Raw genomic sequence first — 18,244 nt, 5'->3', positions numbered from 1 at the left:
ACACACACACACAGACATGCATGTCGACACACACACACACACACACACACACACACACACACACACACACACACACACACACACACACACACAGAAAGATCACAGAGAAGCAGGTTTAACAAGCAAACGAGTTGGATTAAAAATAGATCAGCTGCTTCATGAGGTTTTTATGTAATGTCAATGCATAATTCAGAGAGGCAAAGTGCTTGCCAGTATCATCTGCAAAAGACAGTATCTGAAAAAAACTAGCACACGTGAGCCTGTGACAGAAAAGAAAAAAAAAACAAAGTGAGAGAGAGAGAGAAAGAGGAGGGATGATGGACAGAGGCGAGATGAGAAGGAGGAGGAGGTGGCCAGGCTCGGAGAGGGGGCAACGGTCAGGAGCTCTTGGAGAAATTGTGCCAAACCTCTGCGCAGAAGAGGAGAGCAGCGAGGAACAGAGAGAATACTGGAGGACAGTGAGAACTGAGAGAATATTAAAGAACGTATAAAATCCCCCGAGGATGAAAATGAAAGAGGAGAAAAAATGACTACAGATGATGCTGCAGAGAAGGGAGGAAGAGATGAATAAAGGCCCCCACGGATGAAATGAGGAAGGGAGAAGAAGATGGCAAGTGGGGAAGGAAGATTTAAGGGATGAGTGGCCCTGTATTCATTGACTGGTTGGGTGAGAAAAAGATGGTTGTGATTCATCCGCTGACAGTAAGTGGTTCACAACGCAAGCAATCAGACAGAAATACAATGCACATATGAATGTTTTGAGGAAATATTTATATGTCTCTGAGTTAAAGGGTGTGTGTAAATGGATTTGTGCATGAGGGAAATAAAAAGAGGGAGGCAGAGATGGAGGAAGGTGACTTTGTGGCAGAGTGTACACTGAGTGTCCCCTGACTGGAAAATATTGTACCATCATCATTCTGTTCTCTGGAACATGCTCCAACTGTTCAAACTCTCTCTCTTCTTATGTCTCTCGCCCTTTTCTGTCTCAACTCAAGCTTATCATTGCCCATTTAAATGGTAGTGTTTCCTGCTGAACCAGTCCTGACGCTCCTAATTGCACCAAAGGCAGCGGATGGCCTCTTGCGTGGTTTTTGCATGTAATCTCTTGCAATGCAACTAAAACTACACAAAGAGCACGAGCGTATACACACACACACACACACACACACACACACACACACACACACACACACACACACACACACACACACTTACACACGCACACACGCAAACAGGCAGCACACTTTCATTTGCCTTCTCCCATGGCCATCCTGATAAATGCATATTAACTGTTCTAATTCACCACTAAATTAACAACTCTGACCTCAATTAGGGCAGTAATTGTAGCTGAGACCCCCCCCCCCCCCCGCCGCTCTCCTCACTTCCTCGGCCTGGCTTCTAATTGGATTAGGAAGCCTTTTCCCTGCCTTTCTACCTTTCCCCCCGCCCTCCCCTCATTTCCAAGACCCAAAACAAACACATGCACAAAAAGCAACCACCTGAGAGAAAGCACCCTCACTGCGTCCTTCTGTATCACTTGCACCTCTTTCGGTATCTCTTGCACAGGGGAGCCGTGCTCATAATGGAGAGAGTGAGGAAAGAGCAGTGTGCTGCCTCAGGTTCTCAATATTCAGGCCGTTTGGGATATTTCTTAGCGTTTACCACACAATATCCACTCATATAATCTATAAATAAAGCAGCCCTCTCTCTCGGCTAAGTTTTGAAGGCGCTGCTCGCTGAGATCATTTAGAGTCTCAGACAGAGGGATGGGGGCGGCGGTTGGCTGCTGCCCTCAGGGGTCATATACACTGAAAGAGACAATTTGTCTGCTCCGGAGTGTGTGTGCGCCGATCTGTGTATGCATGCTGAAAATGGCATGGTATTAAAAACAAGTGCACACACTCTGCAACCCCCAACGGGACCTCCTCACCCAGCTGATGCAACTGAACTGTAATTGACTGCAACACAAAAGGTTATATGAGTTGCTCACAGCTCCTACCTGCCAAACTGCGGCTGGTGGAGAGAAACAGGCAACTCACTCAATCACACAGCCAAAATGGCTTCCTTATTGGCAGTGAAATATTGAGACGGCCCGACGCAGATGTAGCCATGTGCTTGTGTGTGTGCGTGCATGCATACTCCGCGCGCGTGTGTGTGTGATTGGGTAAATGAAAAGAGATGTGAATCTGAGTGATGTCCTCCGTTCTGAATCCTCATTTCCTCTTCAGATATCTCTACCCTGACCCTCCCTTCCCCACATCAACCCACTCTGCCGTCGTCTCATCCCTCCCTACCTCGGTCCTTTCCCTCTCATCGATCTGTATTAGAAACAGGATATGAGGAACTATGCTATCTTATCACAGATCAGGGAGGGGGAGAGAATGAGTGAGAACGAAAGGCGGAGGAAGAGTACATTCTGGAGGCCAAGAGACGGAGAAACTGAAATAAAAGAGAGAAAAAGAAGAGAGGACGGCAGTTTCTTTCACTTTGCCTTCATCCATCTCCTGGTTTCGAAAAGGAATAGTGAAGCACCATGTGTCTAATTGGACTAACGATTGAGACCAGATAAGACCTGCACTAATAAATAAATGAACAGGGAAATACATGAATAAAATGAGCCCATGTACACTAATACACTCAGCAGTGACATCAATGTGGCTGCAATCCTGGAGTCAAAGCATGGAATATCTCCTTCAAAGCACGTACAGAAACTCCAGGTATACTAATAGAAAGTCACAGGATGAACATTGATGTTACCACTTAAACAACTGTGCACCCTGCTTTGTATTACCTGACCAGTGCAGACGACCCACTTATCCCTCTGCTGCAGATGGTATAGCACCTTGTGCCTGCTCCTGGCCATGCCCTGCCCTTTTTCTTGGACTGCCAGCGTGTGGTAAGATCCTAACCTTTATCAGTGCGACAGGCCCTGCTGCTGCGGACACACGCTCCACGTCTGATCCCCATGCCCAGGTCCCTGCATTCACCATATGCCCAACTGTGCTTTCACCTCCGCTCACATAGCACGCACGCACACACACACACACACACATACCAAATGTATATGTACCCAGACACCTACGCTGGCAAGAGTGACACATCCTGACCTCTGGCTGTTCCATCTTGAATCAGCAGAAGGGAAGCCACATGCAATGTGAGAAGGGACTTTGGGGTCAAGGAGCTGGGTTTGGAAAGCAGCCACATTGTGAGACCCGCAGGTCCAACACAGCTCACCAGCGTCGTACTCAAAACCTCTATTTTTTTGTTTTGCTTTTAGAATAATAAGATTGGAAAGAAAAAAACATTTTATGACTTTGTGATGATAATGTGTAAGAAAACTACTGATTTTACTTCCTCGAGTATCCAAAAATGTTGAGATCAAACAATTCAATAGGTAAACATCGCTCATATATTCTGTTAAGAGAAGTCACTGGTACTTTTTATATGGGAAATTTTTTTTCCAAAACTGACATCTAATTACCAACTTATTTGCATTTCCTCTCTAATTTACTTCTATTTCCAGAAGTGTGCTCTACAGAAGTGTGTCCCATGCACTGTGCTGTGTTGCAAGATAAATCTGAAGGGTTCAGAGATGATTCTTGAGAAAAGAAATGAAGAACTTATGTTGTTTTTGCCTGTTTACCAGGTGTAACTCAGATAACACTTTGAGTAAAATGTCTGATTACAAAAATAAACCAGTTTGCGTTTGAATGTTATTGCTATATCTGAGCATATTTTAGCAAAACGATGTACCTTTTAGGAGAAAAATCATTAGCATGTTATAATATAAGGGAACAGTGATATGAATGCACTCAAGTGAGACACTTAGCCGGGAAGAATGGGCAGTAAGCGATTGTGATCAGTCTGGAGCAGCAAGACAGCAGTGATGGATGGAAAGTGGTCGGGTTAGAGGCATGAAGGTCATACTCGATGACAGTGTATGTCTGTGTGAGTGTGTGTGTGGGGTGTGGGTCTGTTTAATCAACAGACAGGGGAGCTGAGAGTATAAGACTAAAAATACATTGTGTCTGTGTCTGTGTATGTGTGTGTGTGTGTGTGTGTGTGTGTGTGTGTGTGTGTGTGTGTGGTGTGTGTGTGTGTGTGTGCGTGCGTGTGTGTGTGTGTGTGTGTGTGTGCGTGCGTGTGTGTGCGTGTGTGTGAATATGTGTGTGCTCCCATTCATCAGTGGTGACAATACCATGTGGAGTGTGCCACTGTGCCCGACAAATTCAGCAGTCACACACACACACACTCACACGTACACATTCACGCGACACACTCCTGCAAAGGTGACACGAGCGCCCGCTAGCAAGTTTACTCATTGCAGTCAAGGGCACACCTGTGTGTGTGCGTGTGTGTGTGCCTGTGTGTCTATGTACAGGTATGTGAAACCAGTCCACCTGGACACAACTAGTTTGACATGTCCTCGATCTTTCATCTATCAAACCAGCCTCTCCTCTCATTTCCATCCACAATGCATCGCTCTCTCTTTCAGTTTTTTCCTCTTTCAGTTTTTTTTCCTACTGTCCATTTTCTGTCCTCCGAGGCTCACATCCTCTTTTTCTTTTTATCCTTTCTCTTTCCTTTTTGTCATCACCCTCCTGTTCTTGTCCTCCACAGTCACTCTTAGTCCTCTCGTCTGTCTGTCACACACTCTCTGTTCTCTGCTCGCTGTGATCAATTAGGAAACATTAGTCCCACAGATATTCCAGGTGACAGAAGCCTCAGGAGGCAACCCTCTCCTTCATCTCTCCTCCTTCTGCCTCCTCCCCTCCACACCTGGCTGTCTTGTCACTCCTGCTCCTCCTAACCGTCATCCCTCCTCTTTTTTTCCTGGCAGTGCAAACAACAGACCCCACTCCCCCTTCTCCACCAGTCTCGCTCTCTCGTGCCTTTACAGTGCTGACAGTGACATATCGGCCTCAGCCCTCCTCTCCTTCATCTCTCCAGTGATCTATCCTCCTCTTCCTCTCCCATTTATGTCCCCCTCTGCCCTATATGCACCAACTTTATTCCATCCATTGCCTTTTTTTTTTTTTTTTTTTACCTCTATCTCGCTCTCTCCAGGTTGCCATTCACAATGATGGACCTGTCTTCCCTCCTGTATACGAACCGTTCACCTGTATCCTAGCAACCACCTCTCCTTTGGCTCTGGTGCTCCATGCGGAGCAAGCAAACAAGACGCTGGGGGAATGAAGAACAAGAATTCTCGTTTATCCTCCTCCCTCCATCCGTTCAGTCATTCCTTCACACGTAAAGAGGAGGCCATACTCCGCTGGAGTTTGGAGCAAAACACTTAAACTGAATATGCACCCGTCTGTCTTCACTGACAAATAAACTCTCTCGAACTTATACAAACATAAATATAGAATACAGACTTTGTGTATGTGTGTATGTTTATCTCATCCCCATGGTTCCAGCCTAACAGTAGGACATAGAGACTGAGCTTCAGAGAGATCTTGTCAGCCGTGCTCCTAAAGCACGCTAAGTCCTGCCTTTCTAAAAGGTTCTCAGCATGTACTCTTACGTGTGTGTGTGTGTGTGCTCCTGGAAGATTGTTGAGCAATTTTTAAAGCTTTAGGTATGGTCTTGAAAAATAAGAAAGAAAAAAAAAAATTACGTTTGAAGGCCGGTACGCCCTCACGGGCACACAATCAAACACTTTGTGCACACACATCCTATTGGCCGGGTGGGATTGCTCACACACATGCACACAAAAACAGAAAAGTGCTGTTCAGGCACATGTGTCCTGTTGTAATTTATGAGTGGGCTCCTGGGCGGACGCCTCAGAGGGGTCCTCTTCACGCTGCATGGCTCTGGGTGCGCTGCACAATCCCCCCAGTGAGTGGTGGGCCCACACACACATGGAAACACATGCACACACAACACACAAACAAGGTACCGCAAAATCCCCCTTATGGGTAGTGAACTCGCGGCACGATTAACGCTACAAAAAGCAAGGTAAACACAAGGGTTTCAGGCTTGGCAGCACTGCTACAGCTCTGTTCAGCATAGACAAAACACCAGAGCAAAAACATTTCCTTACAACAGCTGAAAAGGGGCCCTATAGTTAGCAAAAGTAATAATAACAAAAAAGTATAATTTCAGCCTTGTTCAGCTCACTGAATATTAGCCAGTTGTTTGGTGGTAAAGCTAAAACATTCTTGCAATTTTTTTAATTTTTTTTTTAAATACACAGATAGTGGAGCTTAAAGGAAAACTTATATTGCATCTTATTCACTGAATCCCATTAAAAATGCAACCGGATACACATTATAGTCACAGTATTTGGATAGTGTGCTTATCAGTCTCTTTTGTCTTATAAATACACCTATAAATAACGTAATCTCTCATTATGGCTAACAAGCTAATACTACCAATTATCAAGACAGACAGGCACTGTTGTTAACAAGTTGTATGTATCTGGCAAGTACCCAAGTGGTGCACCAACACTGATGTAGCAGGAAAAGTAGGCAGTAATTAGTGTTTGAAACGGACAAGTCTTGCCTTATTTTCCTAATTAGATCTTTATTTAACAATTATATGTTCTGATTAAAACTCATTTTCGTGTCATTATTAAAGCCCCGATTGGGCTTTATGCTGCTAATAAAAAGAGCTCAAAAATCAAATGTTTTGGTTGTTTACGCTGCTGTACATCCCTGCCTTCAATTATCTACACGGATGTGTTTAGCACTCTGTGGTAGTTGTGACCTTCCCCTCCCGCCTCTCCCCACTCCTGTTTTGTGGCTCCATATGTGGCTGTCCAGTCCAGTGTGACCGTGCAAAGCTCAGGAGAGGATGGATCTGTCTGTGTGCCCCAGGCAAAAGTGCCTTGATCTGCTCATGGGGGACACACACCATTCTCAAGGGCACTCCGTGGGGGTGCACAAAGCACACAAACACACAAATACGGACACACGCACACTGGCACAGATTTGAGACCGCATACACAACTTTGATACATCCATGTGAGCAGGCAGGAGTGCGTATACAAACTCGGATAGGACGGATAGGTGGATGTTGACATATAAAGGAATATATATAATATATATAAATAATGTAAAATGATATTAATAATGTATGTAGAGGCAATGAGGGGGTTGTTCTTTCTGCTGAAGCCACTGTTTCCTGAGATTCCCCCATCTGTTGACTCTGGTCTCTGGGGTAAGAGGCCAATCAGGGGCTCAGTAGCACATCTGCCTCCTTTCACACACATCTCCATACACATTCAGAAGTGCTTACATTTTCTAATTTTTTCTGTTTCTATTCTCTCTCTCTCTCTCTCTCTCTCTCTCTCTCTCTCTCTCTCTCTCTCTCTCTCTCTCTCTCTCTCACACACACACACACACACAAATTTACAGATACACAGGTCTGAACTTCTTGACCAGTGAATGAGGTCAAGAAGGCATAAAAACATCGCCCACACACACTCCTACACATTCTCAGCAACTCTATCTCTCTCTTTCCACAGATAGAGCAGTAGACAGCCATCAGAATCTCTTCCTTATGTGCTCGGTAAGTGCTCTCCTCTGAGTGTCTGCCGTTCCTTTAAGTATGACTATTGCGTGTTGGCTTCAGATCGGTGAAAAACATACACTTGGTTCTTGTTCGTACTCCTACCTCAGCTGATACCCACTCATGGAAACAGCCCCAGTATGCAGCGGTTTATGTATCTTCCTGCCTGTCTGACTGGCTGTTTACTGATTCTGAGTGAGGGCCAGGGCTCCTGCTGGGGCTGATTTTTGACAGTGCAGCACAGGGCTAAAGTGACAAAGCTCCCGCCTTCTGAATCTGCTTTGTGTTTGTACCGGGCCATTAACTTGGCACTTTTTTGTCGCAGTGTTGTATGAAAAAAAAAGAGCAAAGTTCATGTATTACAGGTTGGAGCAAAACAAGCAGGATTAACCAAACTAAAATAAAAGAGTTGTTTTTGTGGGACTGAACTTTTAATCATTCAGATGTATTTTACTTTTCCATCATTTTATTGGCTCTATATGTGTCTCCTTATCCAAGAATCCTAATTAAAACATTTAAAATGTAATTAAACCTCTTCATAAATATTGTTGTGTATTCACTTACCAATGAAGTAGGAGAGTAGGATGGCCAGCAGGGCAGCGGCCGCAATGGCCGTCACCGCGGCGCATTTCCAGCTGCAGTATTTGGACGGTTTCTTTAACTTGAAGGCTGAGCGGGAGAAGGTGTTTCTGGGTAGCAGGCGAGGGGGCGGAGAATACACTGTTCCCGAGGTCAGAGGGTAACCGGGGGAGGAGCTACTGAAGAGAGGGGTGGTCCCTGATGACGTCTTGAACAAGAAGTGCCTGAGGATGAGAAAAATGGGGAAAAAAGGGTCATTCCACAAGTAGAGAGAGATGTTATGATATCAGCTGACACTCATTCTGTTCAAAATAAGTGGTAAAAAAAAAAAGATCTGCGGAAAGCTTAACACCAATCTATGACCCAATCCTACTGAAGATGACAGGGTCACATATGTGCAAGCTTCTGTCCAATTTTTCTTTCCGATGAACCCTTCCTGCCATCTGAGTTTGAACATCCTTGAACTGATTGTGTCTCCAATTCAGTTCTGTTCCAGTTTAAGGTCTCTTTTTAACGTCCACCTGCTTCAACCCCTTCTTTTTTTTTTCTTTTTTTTTCCTGTTCACCCATGAGGATCCATACCGTCCCCCTTTCCTGTCCTCATTGTCTAGGTAAGGTCAGAGCTCAGTGAGAGGATAAAAGAGGGGATTTGAACCATCATCTGTTGCTCATATTACCCATTATCCTCTGCTATCACTGCACCTGCTCACCCAACTCTTCCACCACTCTCCCTCCCCTTCCTGTTATCTTTTTTTCACTGTCATTTCCCTCCATCTCCCGTTTTTCAGCATCTTCTTTCTCTAATCATGTCTTCCTTCATCCATTCTTAAAAGACGTCCCTCACTCCTTTCAGATTTTCTTCTCTCATCTCACCTTGAAGGAACACTGTTGCCACAGTAAGAAAAAGAAACACTACACTTGAAGAATCTTTTAAAGGACATAGTAAAAACTTTTGTGAAACCTTTGTGACATCTTTTGCTACACACACACTCACAGCACACAGGAGGACTGAGGAGCTGACCCTACAGAGACCTCAGGTGAGTGTGACATATCAGAGGAGGCAAGGTCACTGCGCTGCGTCAGAGATGACTGAGAAAAAAGAGTCTTTGTTTGCTGGTTTGTGTGGAGCTTGCTTGTTTTATGTGTTTTGTTAGTGTGTGTGAGGTACGGATGCTCTCCTTCTGTCCTTATGAATTTCTGACCTTGGAAGTGAGGACATCTCTGCACAGAGAGATTTTGTCTGGTCTTCCTCAATAGGCAGTCTAAATCCAAGAGCCTTTTTGATAGGAACTTTGTCATGGCTAACGGATAGTTCATTTTATTACAAATAAACTACAAATGCCGTTGCTACTATATTTTCCATAACTTCTCTCATAAAATAACACAACACTCACCGGTAATAGCAATTAGCTTACTGTGATGTCTGCCAGTCGGGGTCTCTCAATCACAACAATAACAAAAAAAAACCTAAGTTTGATGAGGTCATGCAGCAGCATCTACCATTGTCGATGAAAATCAAACTTTAGCTTAGCAGTTAGCGATGGCTTGTCTCTCTCTTGCTTGGTGTGTTGTTTAGATCTTTGTCTGCCTCCTATTGTGATAATAAGATATGTAATAGATGTAGTCTGTTTGCTGTGCTGGCGGCGAGGCTCGGTGAATTAGAGACGCTGCTCCACACAATTATTTTGAGAGGAACCACCAAAACATGTATCGGGTAAATTTACAAAAGGACAATAGAATTTTGTGGAAAGATTTCTTGACTTTGTACATTACAGTAAGTTGATGCTTTTTGAATGGGAGTCTATTGAATCTACAGGCTATTTGGTACCAGCCGCTAGTGGCCCTCTGTGGTATTGCACATTAAGGCACTTCCACATCGGCTTCACTTTTCAAACTCGGACATTATGTTCAATGTTGATAGTTAATTAACTAACTTAATAGTTTAAGGTCAAATCCAAGAAAAGTTCTAAGTCATTGGTGTTAAAGACAAAGTAGAGTCACAAGGTTTTTCTTAGTCAAGTGGAGTCGAAGTCACCAGATTTATGACTCCTCTCTGCCTCCAGACCAAGATACATGACTCATGTCTGCACGGATGTCTGTCAGTGTTGTCTCCTTTCTTCTGTAGCCCACTGTATGCTGTATTCAGACTAAGCTAGTAGAACCGGTAATAACCCATCACTGTTACAGGATTGGATGAGCTCTATTCAAAATGATGCTAAACTGCACTCGATAGTTTCCTATCCTTTTGATGTCTTTAATCACCACTGTTTCATAACAGTGTGTCTGTACATGTGTATGCTCGCCTACAAACAGTTGGTGAAAACAGGTGATGTGCTCGGAGCATGAAGATTTGGTTTGGGAGCACCGTTCCACCCTTGATCAATTATTCAGCCAGGCTGTGCTCTGTCTCTCTCTTTCTCTCTCATCATTTCATGCTACTGATTGTTGGATTGGTATCCTGCTGGAATCTTCTCTTCTTTACCCTTTCCACCTCTTCTCTCCTCCTTCCTCTCTCTTTACTTGTCAGTTATGCTGCATGATACCACGGAAAATAGGCGAAAGAGAAGGGAGGGAAAAATACTCCACACAAATAGAGGCTGAAAGTGAGAAAGCAGCTAGCACGCAAAGAAATATGAGGTTATAGCCTAAAACTATCATACTGTCAATGTCATAAATTTCATTATGCATGCATAAACCTATATGCTACCGAATGCAAGAATGCACATGGCTTATACATGCGTATGTGCAATACACACACAGTCCAAGGTCAAGCAGCATGTATTTTTGCTTCAACTCATTTTCACAGCTGTTGACGCACTCTGTGATGGCAAGGCCAGCGGTAATTAATTTTGATACTCCTAATGTGTGTGTGGATGCAACGAGAGGGTGAGCTGGTGAATTGCTTGCATTCCACACAACACAATGAACGTAGTTTAATGTGCTGGTATGTATTTGAACTTGTGCATCGAATTCGTTTCATTCCCTGCCTTTGTTGTTTGTGTGCAGAAGCTCCACTGTGAGCTTAGCGTGGGATGGGAATATGTCTATGGGCCATACTAATTACAAGTAGGAATGGAAAGTGTCTAATGTGCTCTGGGGAGGTAATTGACATTGATTTATGTTGCGGAGGACTATGGAGGGGTTCTATCATAGCAGGCAGCCGGCAATCACAACTCTGTATCATTAGGCTGGGGATGTGTGTGTGCTTGTACGTGTGTTTGTGCATTTGTGTGAGTATTGTAGAATTTTTGTCAGTGGTCCAGCATGGAAACGTCACACATAATTAGAGAGAGCTGACAGAGATCCTCCTAACCAGCGCTACCTCGCTGTCATGCATCCTGTCTTACACATGCACCGCACACACACACATAGAGAACAGGCAAAAAAAACAACTCACACACTGACACACATTTAAACTGATTCAGACATAGACGGCCACCCACACACAAACAGTAGAAATTTATACGAGTTTTCTTTCATGGGGTCGCCCTTTTGTGTGCTACCAAACGTTTTATTTGCATCTTTGCAGAACAAGAAGTGACATAAGAGAAGAATGGAAAATGGAGATGAAGGCTATAGATTAGGAGATGGACAGAGCGAAGAGGGGAGGGTGTGTTTTCACTCCATTACAACCCTGCTCCCCATTGAGAGCGAAGAGGGCCTGGACAATTAACCACAGAACAGAGAGCATGCTGGGTAATTAGCAGGAAGTCAAAGCTCGCATTCCCCTTGAGCGAACAAGTACACACGCTTTTGCATGCCCACACACACACACACACACACACACACACACACACACACACACACACACACACACACACACACACGCGCATTGTTCGTTTTCTCAGCTCTCACAAACATGTGGTTGCTTACGGTAGCACTCTGAGAATCGTCATCAGATGTAGAGAACAATTAACAGAGGTCGACTGAAAAACAGTCAGATCTGAGAATGAAACAAAGGGCTGGGAGAGTGAAGGGGGCTCAAGCACGGCGTCATGAGAATTGTACTACAATAGTAGGAAAAAATAACCGGCAGATGGATGGAGTTGAATGGACATTCATGTGTGTTGACTGTTCCTTTGAAGAACGACATGGAAAAACTGTGAGGCAGACTGATGTTTGTGAAAAGCATTAATACGCAAATCTAGTACCTGTGTATCATCGATTTTTGCCTGGAGAAAAAACCCTGAGGCGTTGGGGGTGTTACTATGTTTTTTTTAGATATATATTTATCTTTTTAAAGGAATTGTTGACAAATGACCACCAGCACACTTCAATTTAGCATCTGAAACCATATTGACTTTCTGAAAAAACATTATTGACTTAGTATTTCTAAGCTTTTCAAAGGGGAAAAACTGGAGCCAGCTATGTTTTGAGACTAGCATCTAGCAGCTGTTGGTGGCATTGCAAGTTACTGCTGCATTGGCTTTAGTCTCAAGCCATGATGGTTACTGCTTGGTATTAATAAACGTTGACATTTTTTGTGTTTGCTTACTCTTTAAAGTGAATTGCTGAAACAAGGGGAAGTGCATTTAGAAAAGAGAGCTTTGTTTCCTCTCGGATAGTTCTGCATAGAAATGTAGGATATCATGGATCCACTCTGTGAGTGCTAGGTCATATATATCATTAATACAATTTGCATGATATTATGTAGTTTTCATGTGTACATTACAGTAGGGGTAACAGGGCTGGGAACAGATCTTTACTCTCCCCCTTCTTCTTCAGTCTATGGTTCCCACAGGTAGCATTCCCCACAGTAATGCATTTGAAAGTAACCTATAGCGTCCACCCCCCCCCCCTCCACACACACACCCTCCGCTGCTCTTTCCAGATAAATTGAGATGCCGCTACCTTCTCAGCAATCTTATTTCTCCCCTAGAGTTGTGGCCCACAGAGGAGCGAGCAGGGGGTGCAGGGAAATGTCCTGAGATCACAGGGAGAGATTGAACCTGGCATCAGCCAGCCAAGAGGCTCCAAGGGACCGATTGGAAATCAGGTGCTTTCTTACAAAATGCTGCAACACATGTACACGCACATGTGTGCTTGCCACACACGCACACGCGCACACACACACACACACACACACACACACACACACACACACACACACACACACACACAGGAGCACCGACCATATATAGCCATCTATCTCACACCGGTAAATGTATCCATGTTCTACGGGTCCCAATCTCCCTCCTTTGCCTTTCTATCTTCTCTCACACACACTCCCCAAAACAATCTCCTTCAATCACCACCTCTCTCCATTTTTCTCCATCTCACTCCCTGTTTATCTCTCCCTCCTCTACCTTAAACCATTCCTTTACACCCCTCCCTCGCCCTCCCGACTTATATTTCTTTCTCTGCTATACCAGCGCTCCCCCCTCCGTCTGTTTCTAGCTCTCTCCCTCTCTGCCAGTCATCCAAGCCCTGGGGTGTTCTTAGGTGATCAATCTTCATCCTCTCAACGCTGTCACACTATTGGGTCAAGCCAAAGCACACACACACACACACACACACACACACACACACACACACACACACACACACACACACACACACACACACACACACACACACACACACACACATTCACAGTAACAACTGGACAACAAATGCCAAGATTTACATATGATTACAGTGGGGAGCAGTTGGAGTCAAAGAAAACCCACATGCTTGGATGCAGTCATGCACACAAATGTACACAATCACATGCTTCCTCCCTCACATGAACAGGTTGCTTATCATTTCCTATAGCTGCTGGTTATAATGAGATGGAGGGCAGGCTCTGCCAGTATGGGATGGTGTGACTCTCTGGCTCTGACGGGCTGGCTCTGACCCAACCACGAGCTCCAGCAGCTCCAGCCAGCCCAACCAGTCTCCGGCATAGCCTGGACCAAAAAGAAGGGCCCAATCTGGACTGAAGGGTGGAGCTGGAAACTCTGTGCTGCTCTGGACTCCATTCACAGCGACAGGCTCCGAGCCATGCCCAACCCCACCACCTGAACATGACCAAATACTGGCACTGCAGTGGGTGTGTGGGTGTGTGACGCTTCATTTAAATCTGTAGAGATGGCAATCACAAACAGCCTCGGTACAAAGACGATTTATAGCTTTACACCAATTTTTCTTTCACCGAAGATCACTGCATCATTTGTATGAGCAGAAATCACAAAAATCCGGCCTCTCCTCAAATGATGTTATGGCATATGCGTCACCATGGCAACTTAGGTTTAGATAAGCAATTGCAACTGGAAATAGCTTATTTTTAAAGGTGTGAGTATTCTTGTTGATCAGTTCTTCTTACCCATCATGCATACCGGCACAATGCATCAGCACAGGTTGACCATGGAACTGAGATCAGTGAGGCTGAATTAAACATGGCCAGGCCTCATAAATACTGCACAGGGCCAGCACTCTTGGGAGCATATATGGGCCCATCAGGGCTGGAAGCCCCAGCACCCAGCAGGAGAAACACAACTATGGCTTGCAGAGTAAATGCTTAGAGAGCGACTGTGCGCGTGCTAGCAAGCATGTACAAGCAGTGTCCCTCTCACTGCATGCCTCATAAATAGTAATACCCTGCATGAATGCTCTGTTTGCCTGGTAAGTGTTCTTTGTGTACTGGCAAAAGCCCATGTGTAGCGTGTGTGAAATGGTCTGTATTTCCTGTTCCCTCACTCCAGGTTGCATGTGTAATACCTTTGGTGCATGCCAGCTTTTTGTAGGTGTCCTGCTTTCAGATGAGGTAGAGCATTTGAGTGGCACACTTAAATGAATCACAGCCAAGAGCAATTTCCCTTTTGGTGTGGAGGTTCATATGTTGGCTCAGGATCATGGAGGGGAGATGTTCAGTGACACTGTGCAAGATATTCTGTGGTACTGTGCTTGCTCATTGAACTAAAAAGTGTAGATAAATCATTTACAAATGATGCTACGTGTTAAAAAAAAAAAAGACCATGCAGACAAATTAGTTGAACTGTTCAACTGAAAAGTTCAGGTCTTCTGCCTTTCTTCTTAGCTTTAGATCGAGATCCAGTGCTGTTGTATGTTATCACTGCCTTGAAGGACTATCAAAGGACATCAGTGGCTCAGACATTCATAAAAGTTGTAAAAAGAACAATGGTAATATACAAACTCATCGTGGGGGAGACAATTGGCGATTAATTGAGTAAAAGAATCTTGAGAGATTCCACTTCTGTGTACATTTTAAAAACAAAACCCAAAACATATCTTCTTAGCCTGACTTTTTCTTCATCGTTAATCGGCAGATTTATTTTTTCATACGAATAATTCACGTCAACATATTTTTTAGAGCTATAGGTTTTGTCTCAAGTACTTTCACACAGAACGTGCATATTAGGTGGCGAAAAGCAATGTTTAAACTGTTTTTATTTATTTTTCTGAGCTTTTGCACCACAAATAAAGGCATCAACCAATCACATTTATTCAAATACTGCACTTGAGGCACACATACAGAGGAAATTTCAGACCACTCATACAACTTTCATGGAGCAGACAGACCAGACAGTTTCTTCCAAGTTAGTCTGCTCACCAGTATGAACAGGTCTAAACCCCAAATATTCCCAAACACAACTCTTTCTATCTGACATCGCCTTCCCGTTTGTCCCGCTGCCGGTTTCATCATCTGTGTCACTTTAAATGTTTACAACAGTATTGAAGTCTTTTACCCACAGCGGTGTAATTTCATACCAGCCATGACAATTTCACAAAAATATTTTTGCAATGAAGAATGAGCTGACACAAATCTATTGGAACTTTTTCTGAACAACTGTTGCACATTTGCATTGCTGCCAGTGTGAGTAGTTTTGATGCAAAATAAAATATTTGCAAATATTTGCAGAGAATTGCATTTTGTGTGTTGTTTATTCATCACTGCCTCCAGTATGTAAAGACTTTTAGGCATTAGTTTGTGTAACTTTGTATTAATTTTTCTATTTATAACACTTTAATTTAGTATTAACTTAAGCATTAAATTTAGTATTAACATTTAATTGTTTCATCGTCTTGCTGAGTCGTCTTTGCCGTTGTTTGAAGCACTTCGGGCTTGTTTGAAAGGTGCTATATAAATAAAGTTGAGTTGAGTTTAAAAATGGCTTCAGCCGGGTGTAAAGTAAAAAAAAATAAATATGGGCCACAGCACTATTTAAAAGAGCAAACGTTTCCAAATTCAAAGTCAGTTAATTCAAGTATAATTGCCATGATGAGTGGATTCACTTGTGGAGGCAGAATCATTTGTGTGGTAGAGTTTGACTTCGTTGACTGGCTTGATTCACTTTTTGGTCTATATACTGTAGTTTGGTGCACCGGAGTGAAGTTGTCTGATGTGCTGTGGGAGTTGTGGAAAATGGTCTCCACAATATTGACCTTTGAAGGAATGGAAGGTTCAAAGTGGAGCTTTCATCTCAGCATTCTTCATGTAACAAGTTCCCTGTTAGACCGAGTGAAAGAACAGTTCTTATCAGTCCTACTTATTCCACAGCTTTTTTTTTTCTTTCTTTTCTTCACATTTCTATCTGACACCATCACTCTATGTTCACAGTAATGTTGTTGAAGCAAGCAGGGCTCTGACCTTTCAGTCCTCTCTATTGATTACATAAGGCTTATTCCACTGCTGTGCTTACTGTAAGTGGCTCCAGATATCAGCATCAGGCAAACCTGTCAACTGTAAAAAAAAAAAGAAAAAATACAGAGAACATATTTCTTCTGACCTGGTCTCCAGCGGGACATTGCTGTTGAGAACCCAGCTGTCTTGTAACTGAACTGACTCGGGGGTGGTCGGCCCATCACCCGGGCCAGGAGCTGGGGCGTGGATGGGGTTGCGTCCCCCTCTCAGAGTGTTTCTGTTCAGGCTGTTGGCAGACTGGTGGGACAAGGTGTGGTGGTTGTGCGGAGGGGGCAGTGGAGGCCGTAGTGTGGACTGACTGTGGTGGTTGGCAGCCCCTGAAAGAAAACAAGCACCGAGAGGAATTTAAGAGACACAGTTCTTTGTCAAAGAGAGTGTCAGATTAAAGCAGTTTCATTCAAAATGCCGCAAATCCAAAAGTAGAACAGAAAGGTTATTTGATACTTGTTGTTTACTTCTCAGTATGTCAAAAACAAAGCTCTTCAGTTGGCAAATAACTTCATTAACATTCCATTACGTGCTACTTTTGTCTTTGCAATCATTCGGTTCAGAGAAAGTGTCATATTTTCCAAACGGTCGATAACTTATTTGAGAAGGAAATTGCAGCTAAATAGACATATGAAATTTGATAATCATCTTCTCACATTTTGCTTCACATTTTCCTCTTTCAGTCCTCTTCCTGTTCCTCTCTCACTTTCACACTTTCTTTCCCGTTTTTCTTTTTCACAACTAAGAGAAGGTGTGTGTGTGAGCGATACTAAAGCACTCAGCACAGCATGCACCCTCATCTCTTGCTCTCAGACTTGGGGGGAACCTGTCAGCTCGAATCCAATACCAGCCTTTCCAACAATGAGCTAATGGACTGTTGAGTGAGCGAGCTGAAAAACAAACCCGGATGACTCAGACAAGAACACCCATTCACACATCACCTTTCTATCCCCTTTTCGCTCTGTGTCTCTGGGAATCAGTGGGGGGTTGAGCCCATCTTCATCCCATGTGTGTGTGTGTGTGTGTGTGTGTGTGTGTGGTGTGTGTGTGTGTGTGTGTGGCTTCGCACAGGAAAATCAATAAACCACATACAGTACAGGAGAGCTAGACACAACTGCATCACTTCTGGTGCATTAGCATACTTTTCCTTCACACGTTGATAGGTGCATGTACTAAATGCACAGCTGGTCAAGATAAAAATTCATGAACTACACATTTGATTTAAAAAAAAAGAAAAAAAAGACTTCAAGTATTATGACAAACAGTCCACACTTGCTGTCCGAATAGAAATGTTGATATTCCTGAAAAACACACAGTCACTGATATTCTATTTTGGCTTTGAAATCTGGCTTTACAACAAAGTTTCCTTTTTTCTGATTTCGATACTACGCGTTTCACTTTAATCATTATTTTACACATCTAAGCGTGGATTATATTATAAAGACTGTTTGTTTCAACGTTGCCTTTCTCATCTTGATCAAAGGTTGGAGTATGTGCACATATGTGTGGGGTGAAAAC

General features: G+C 43.7%; 1 protein-coding gene across 8 annotated transcripts in view; it reads right to left on the bottom strand.

Annotated features, from left to right (window-relative positions):
• tenm2a (teneurin transmembrane protein 2a) overlaps positions 1–18,244 on the bottom strand; it is a 200,508-nt gene that overhangs the window by 36,421 nt on the left and 145,843 nt on the right. For all 8 annotated transcript variants that reach the window (XM_069171449.1, XM_069171450.1, XM_069171451.1 and 5 more), the window contains 2 exons: positions 16,824–17,055; positions 8,080–8,318 (listed from right to left, as the gene is read on the bottom strand). In XM_069171449.1, the coding sequence (XP_069027550.1) occupies positions 8,080–8,318; positions 16,824–17,055 (471 nt within the window). The remainder of the gene's footprint in view (positions 1–8,079; positions 8,319–16,823; positions 17,056–18,244) is intronic.

Source organism: Embiotoca jacksoni, unplaced genomic scaffold, assembly GCF_022577435.1.
Source record: "Embiotoca jacksoni isolate LCO1_2020_lvr unplaced genomic scaffold, fEmbJac1.0.p SCAF_5, whole genome shotgun sequence".
Classification (NCBI taxonomy): domain Eukaryota; kingdom Metazoa; phylum Chordata; class Actinopteri; family Embiotocidae; genus Embiotoca; species Embiotoca jacksoni.
This window is presented reverse-complemented; position numbering and strand designations above follow the sequence as displayed.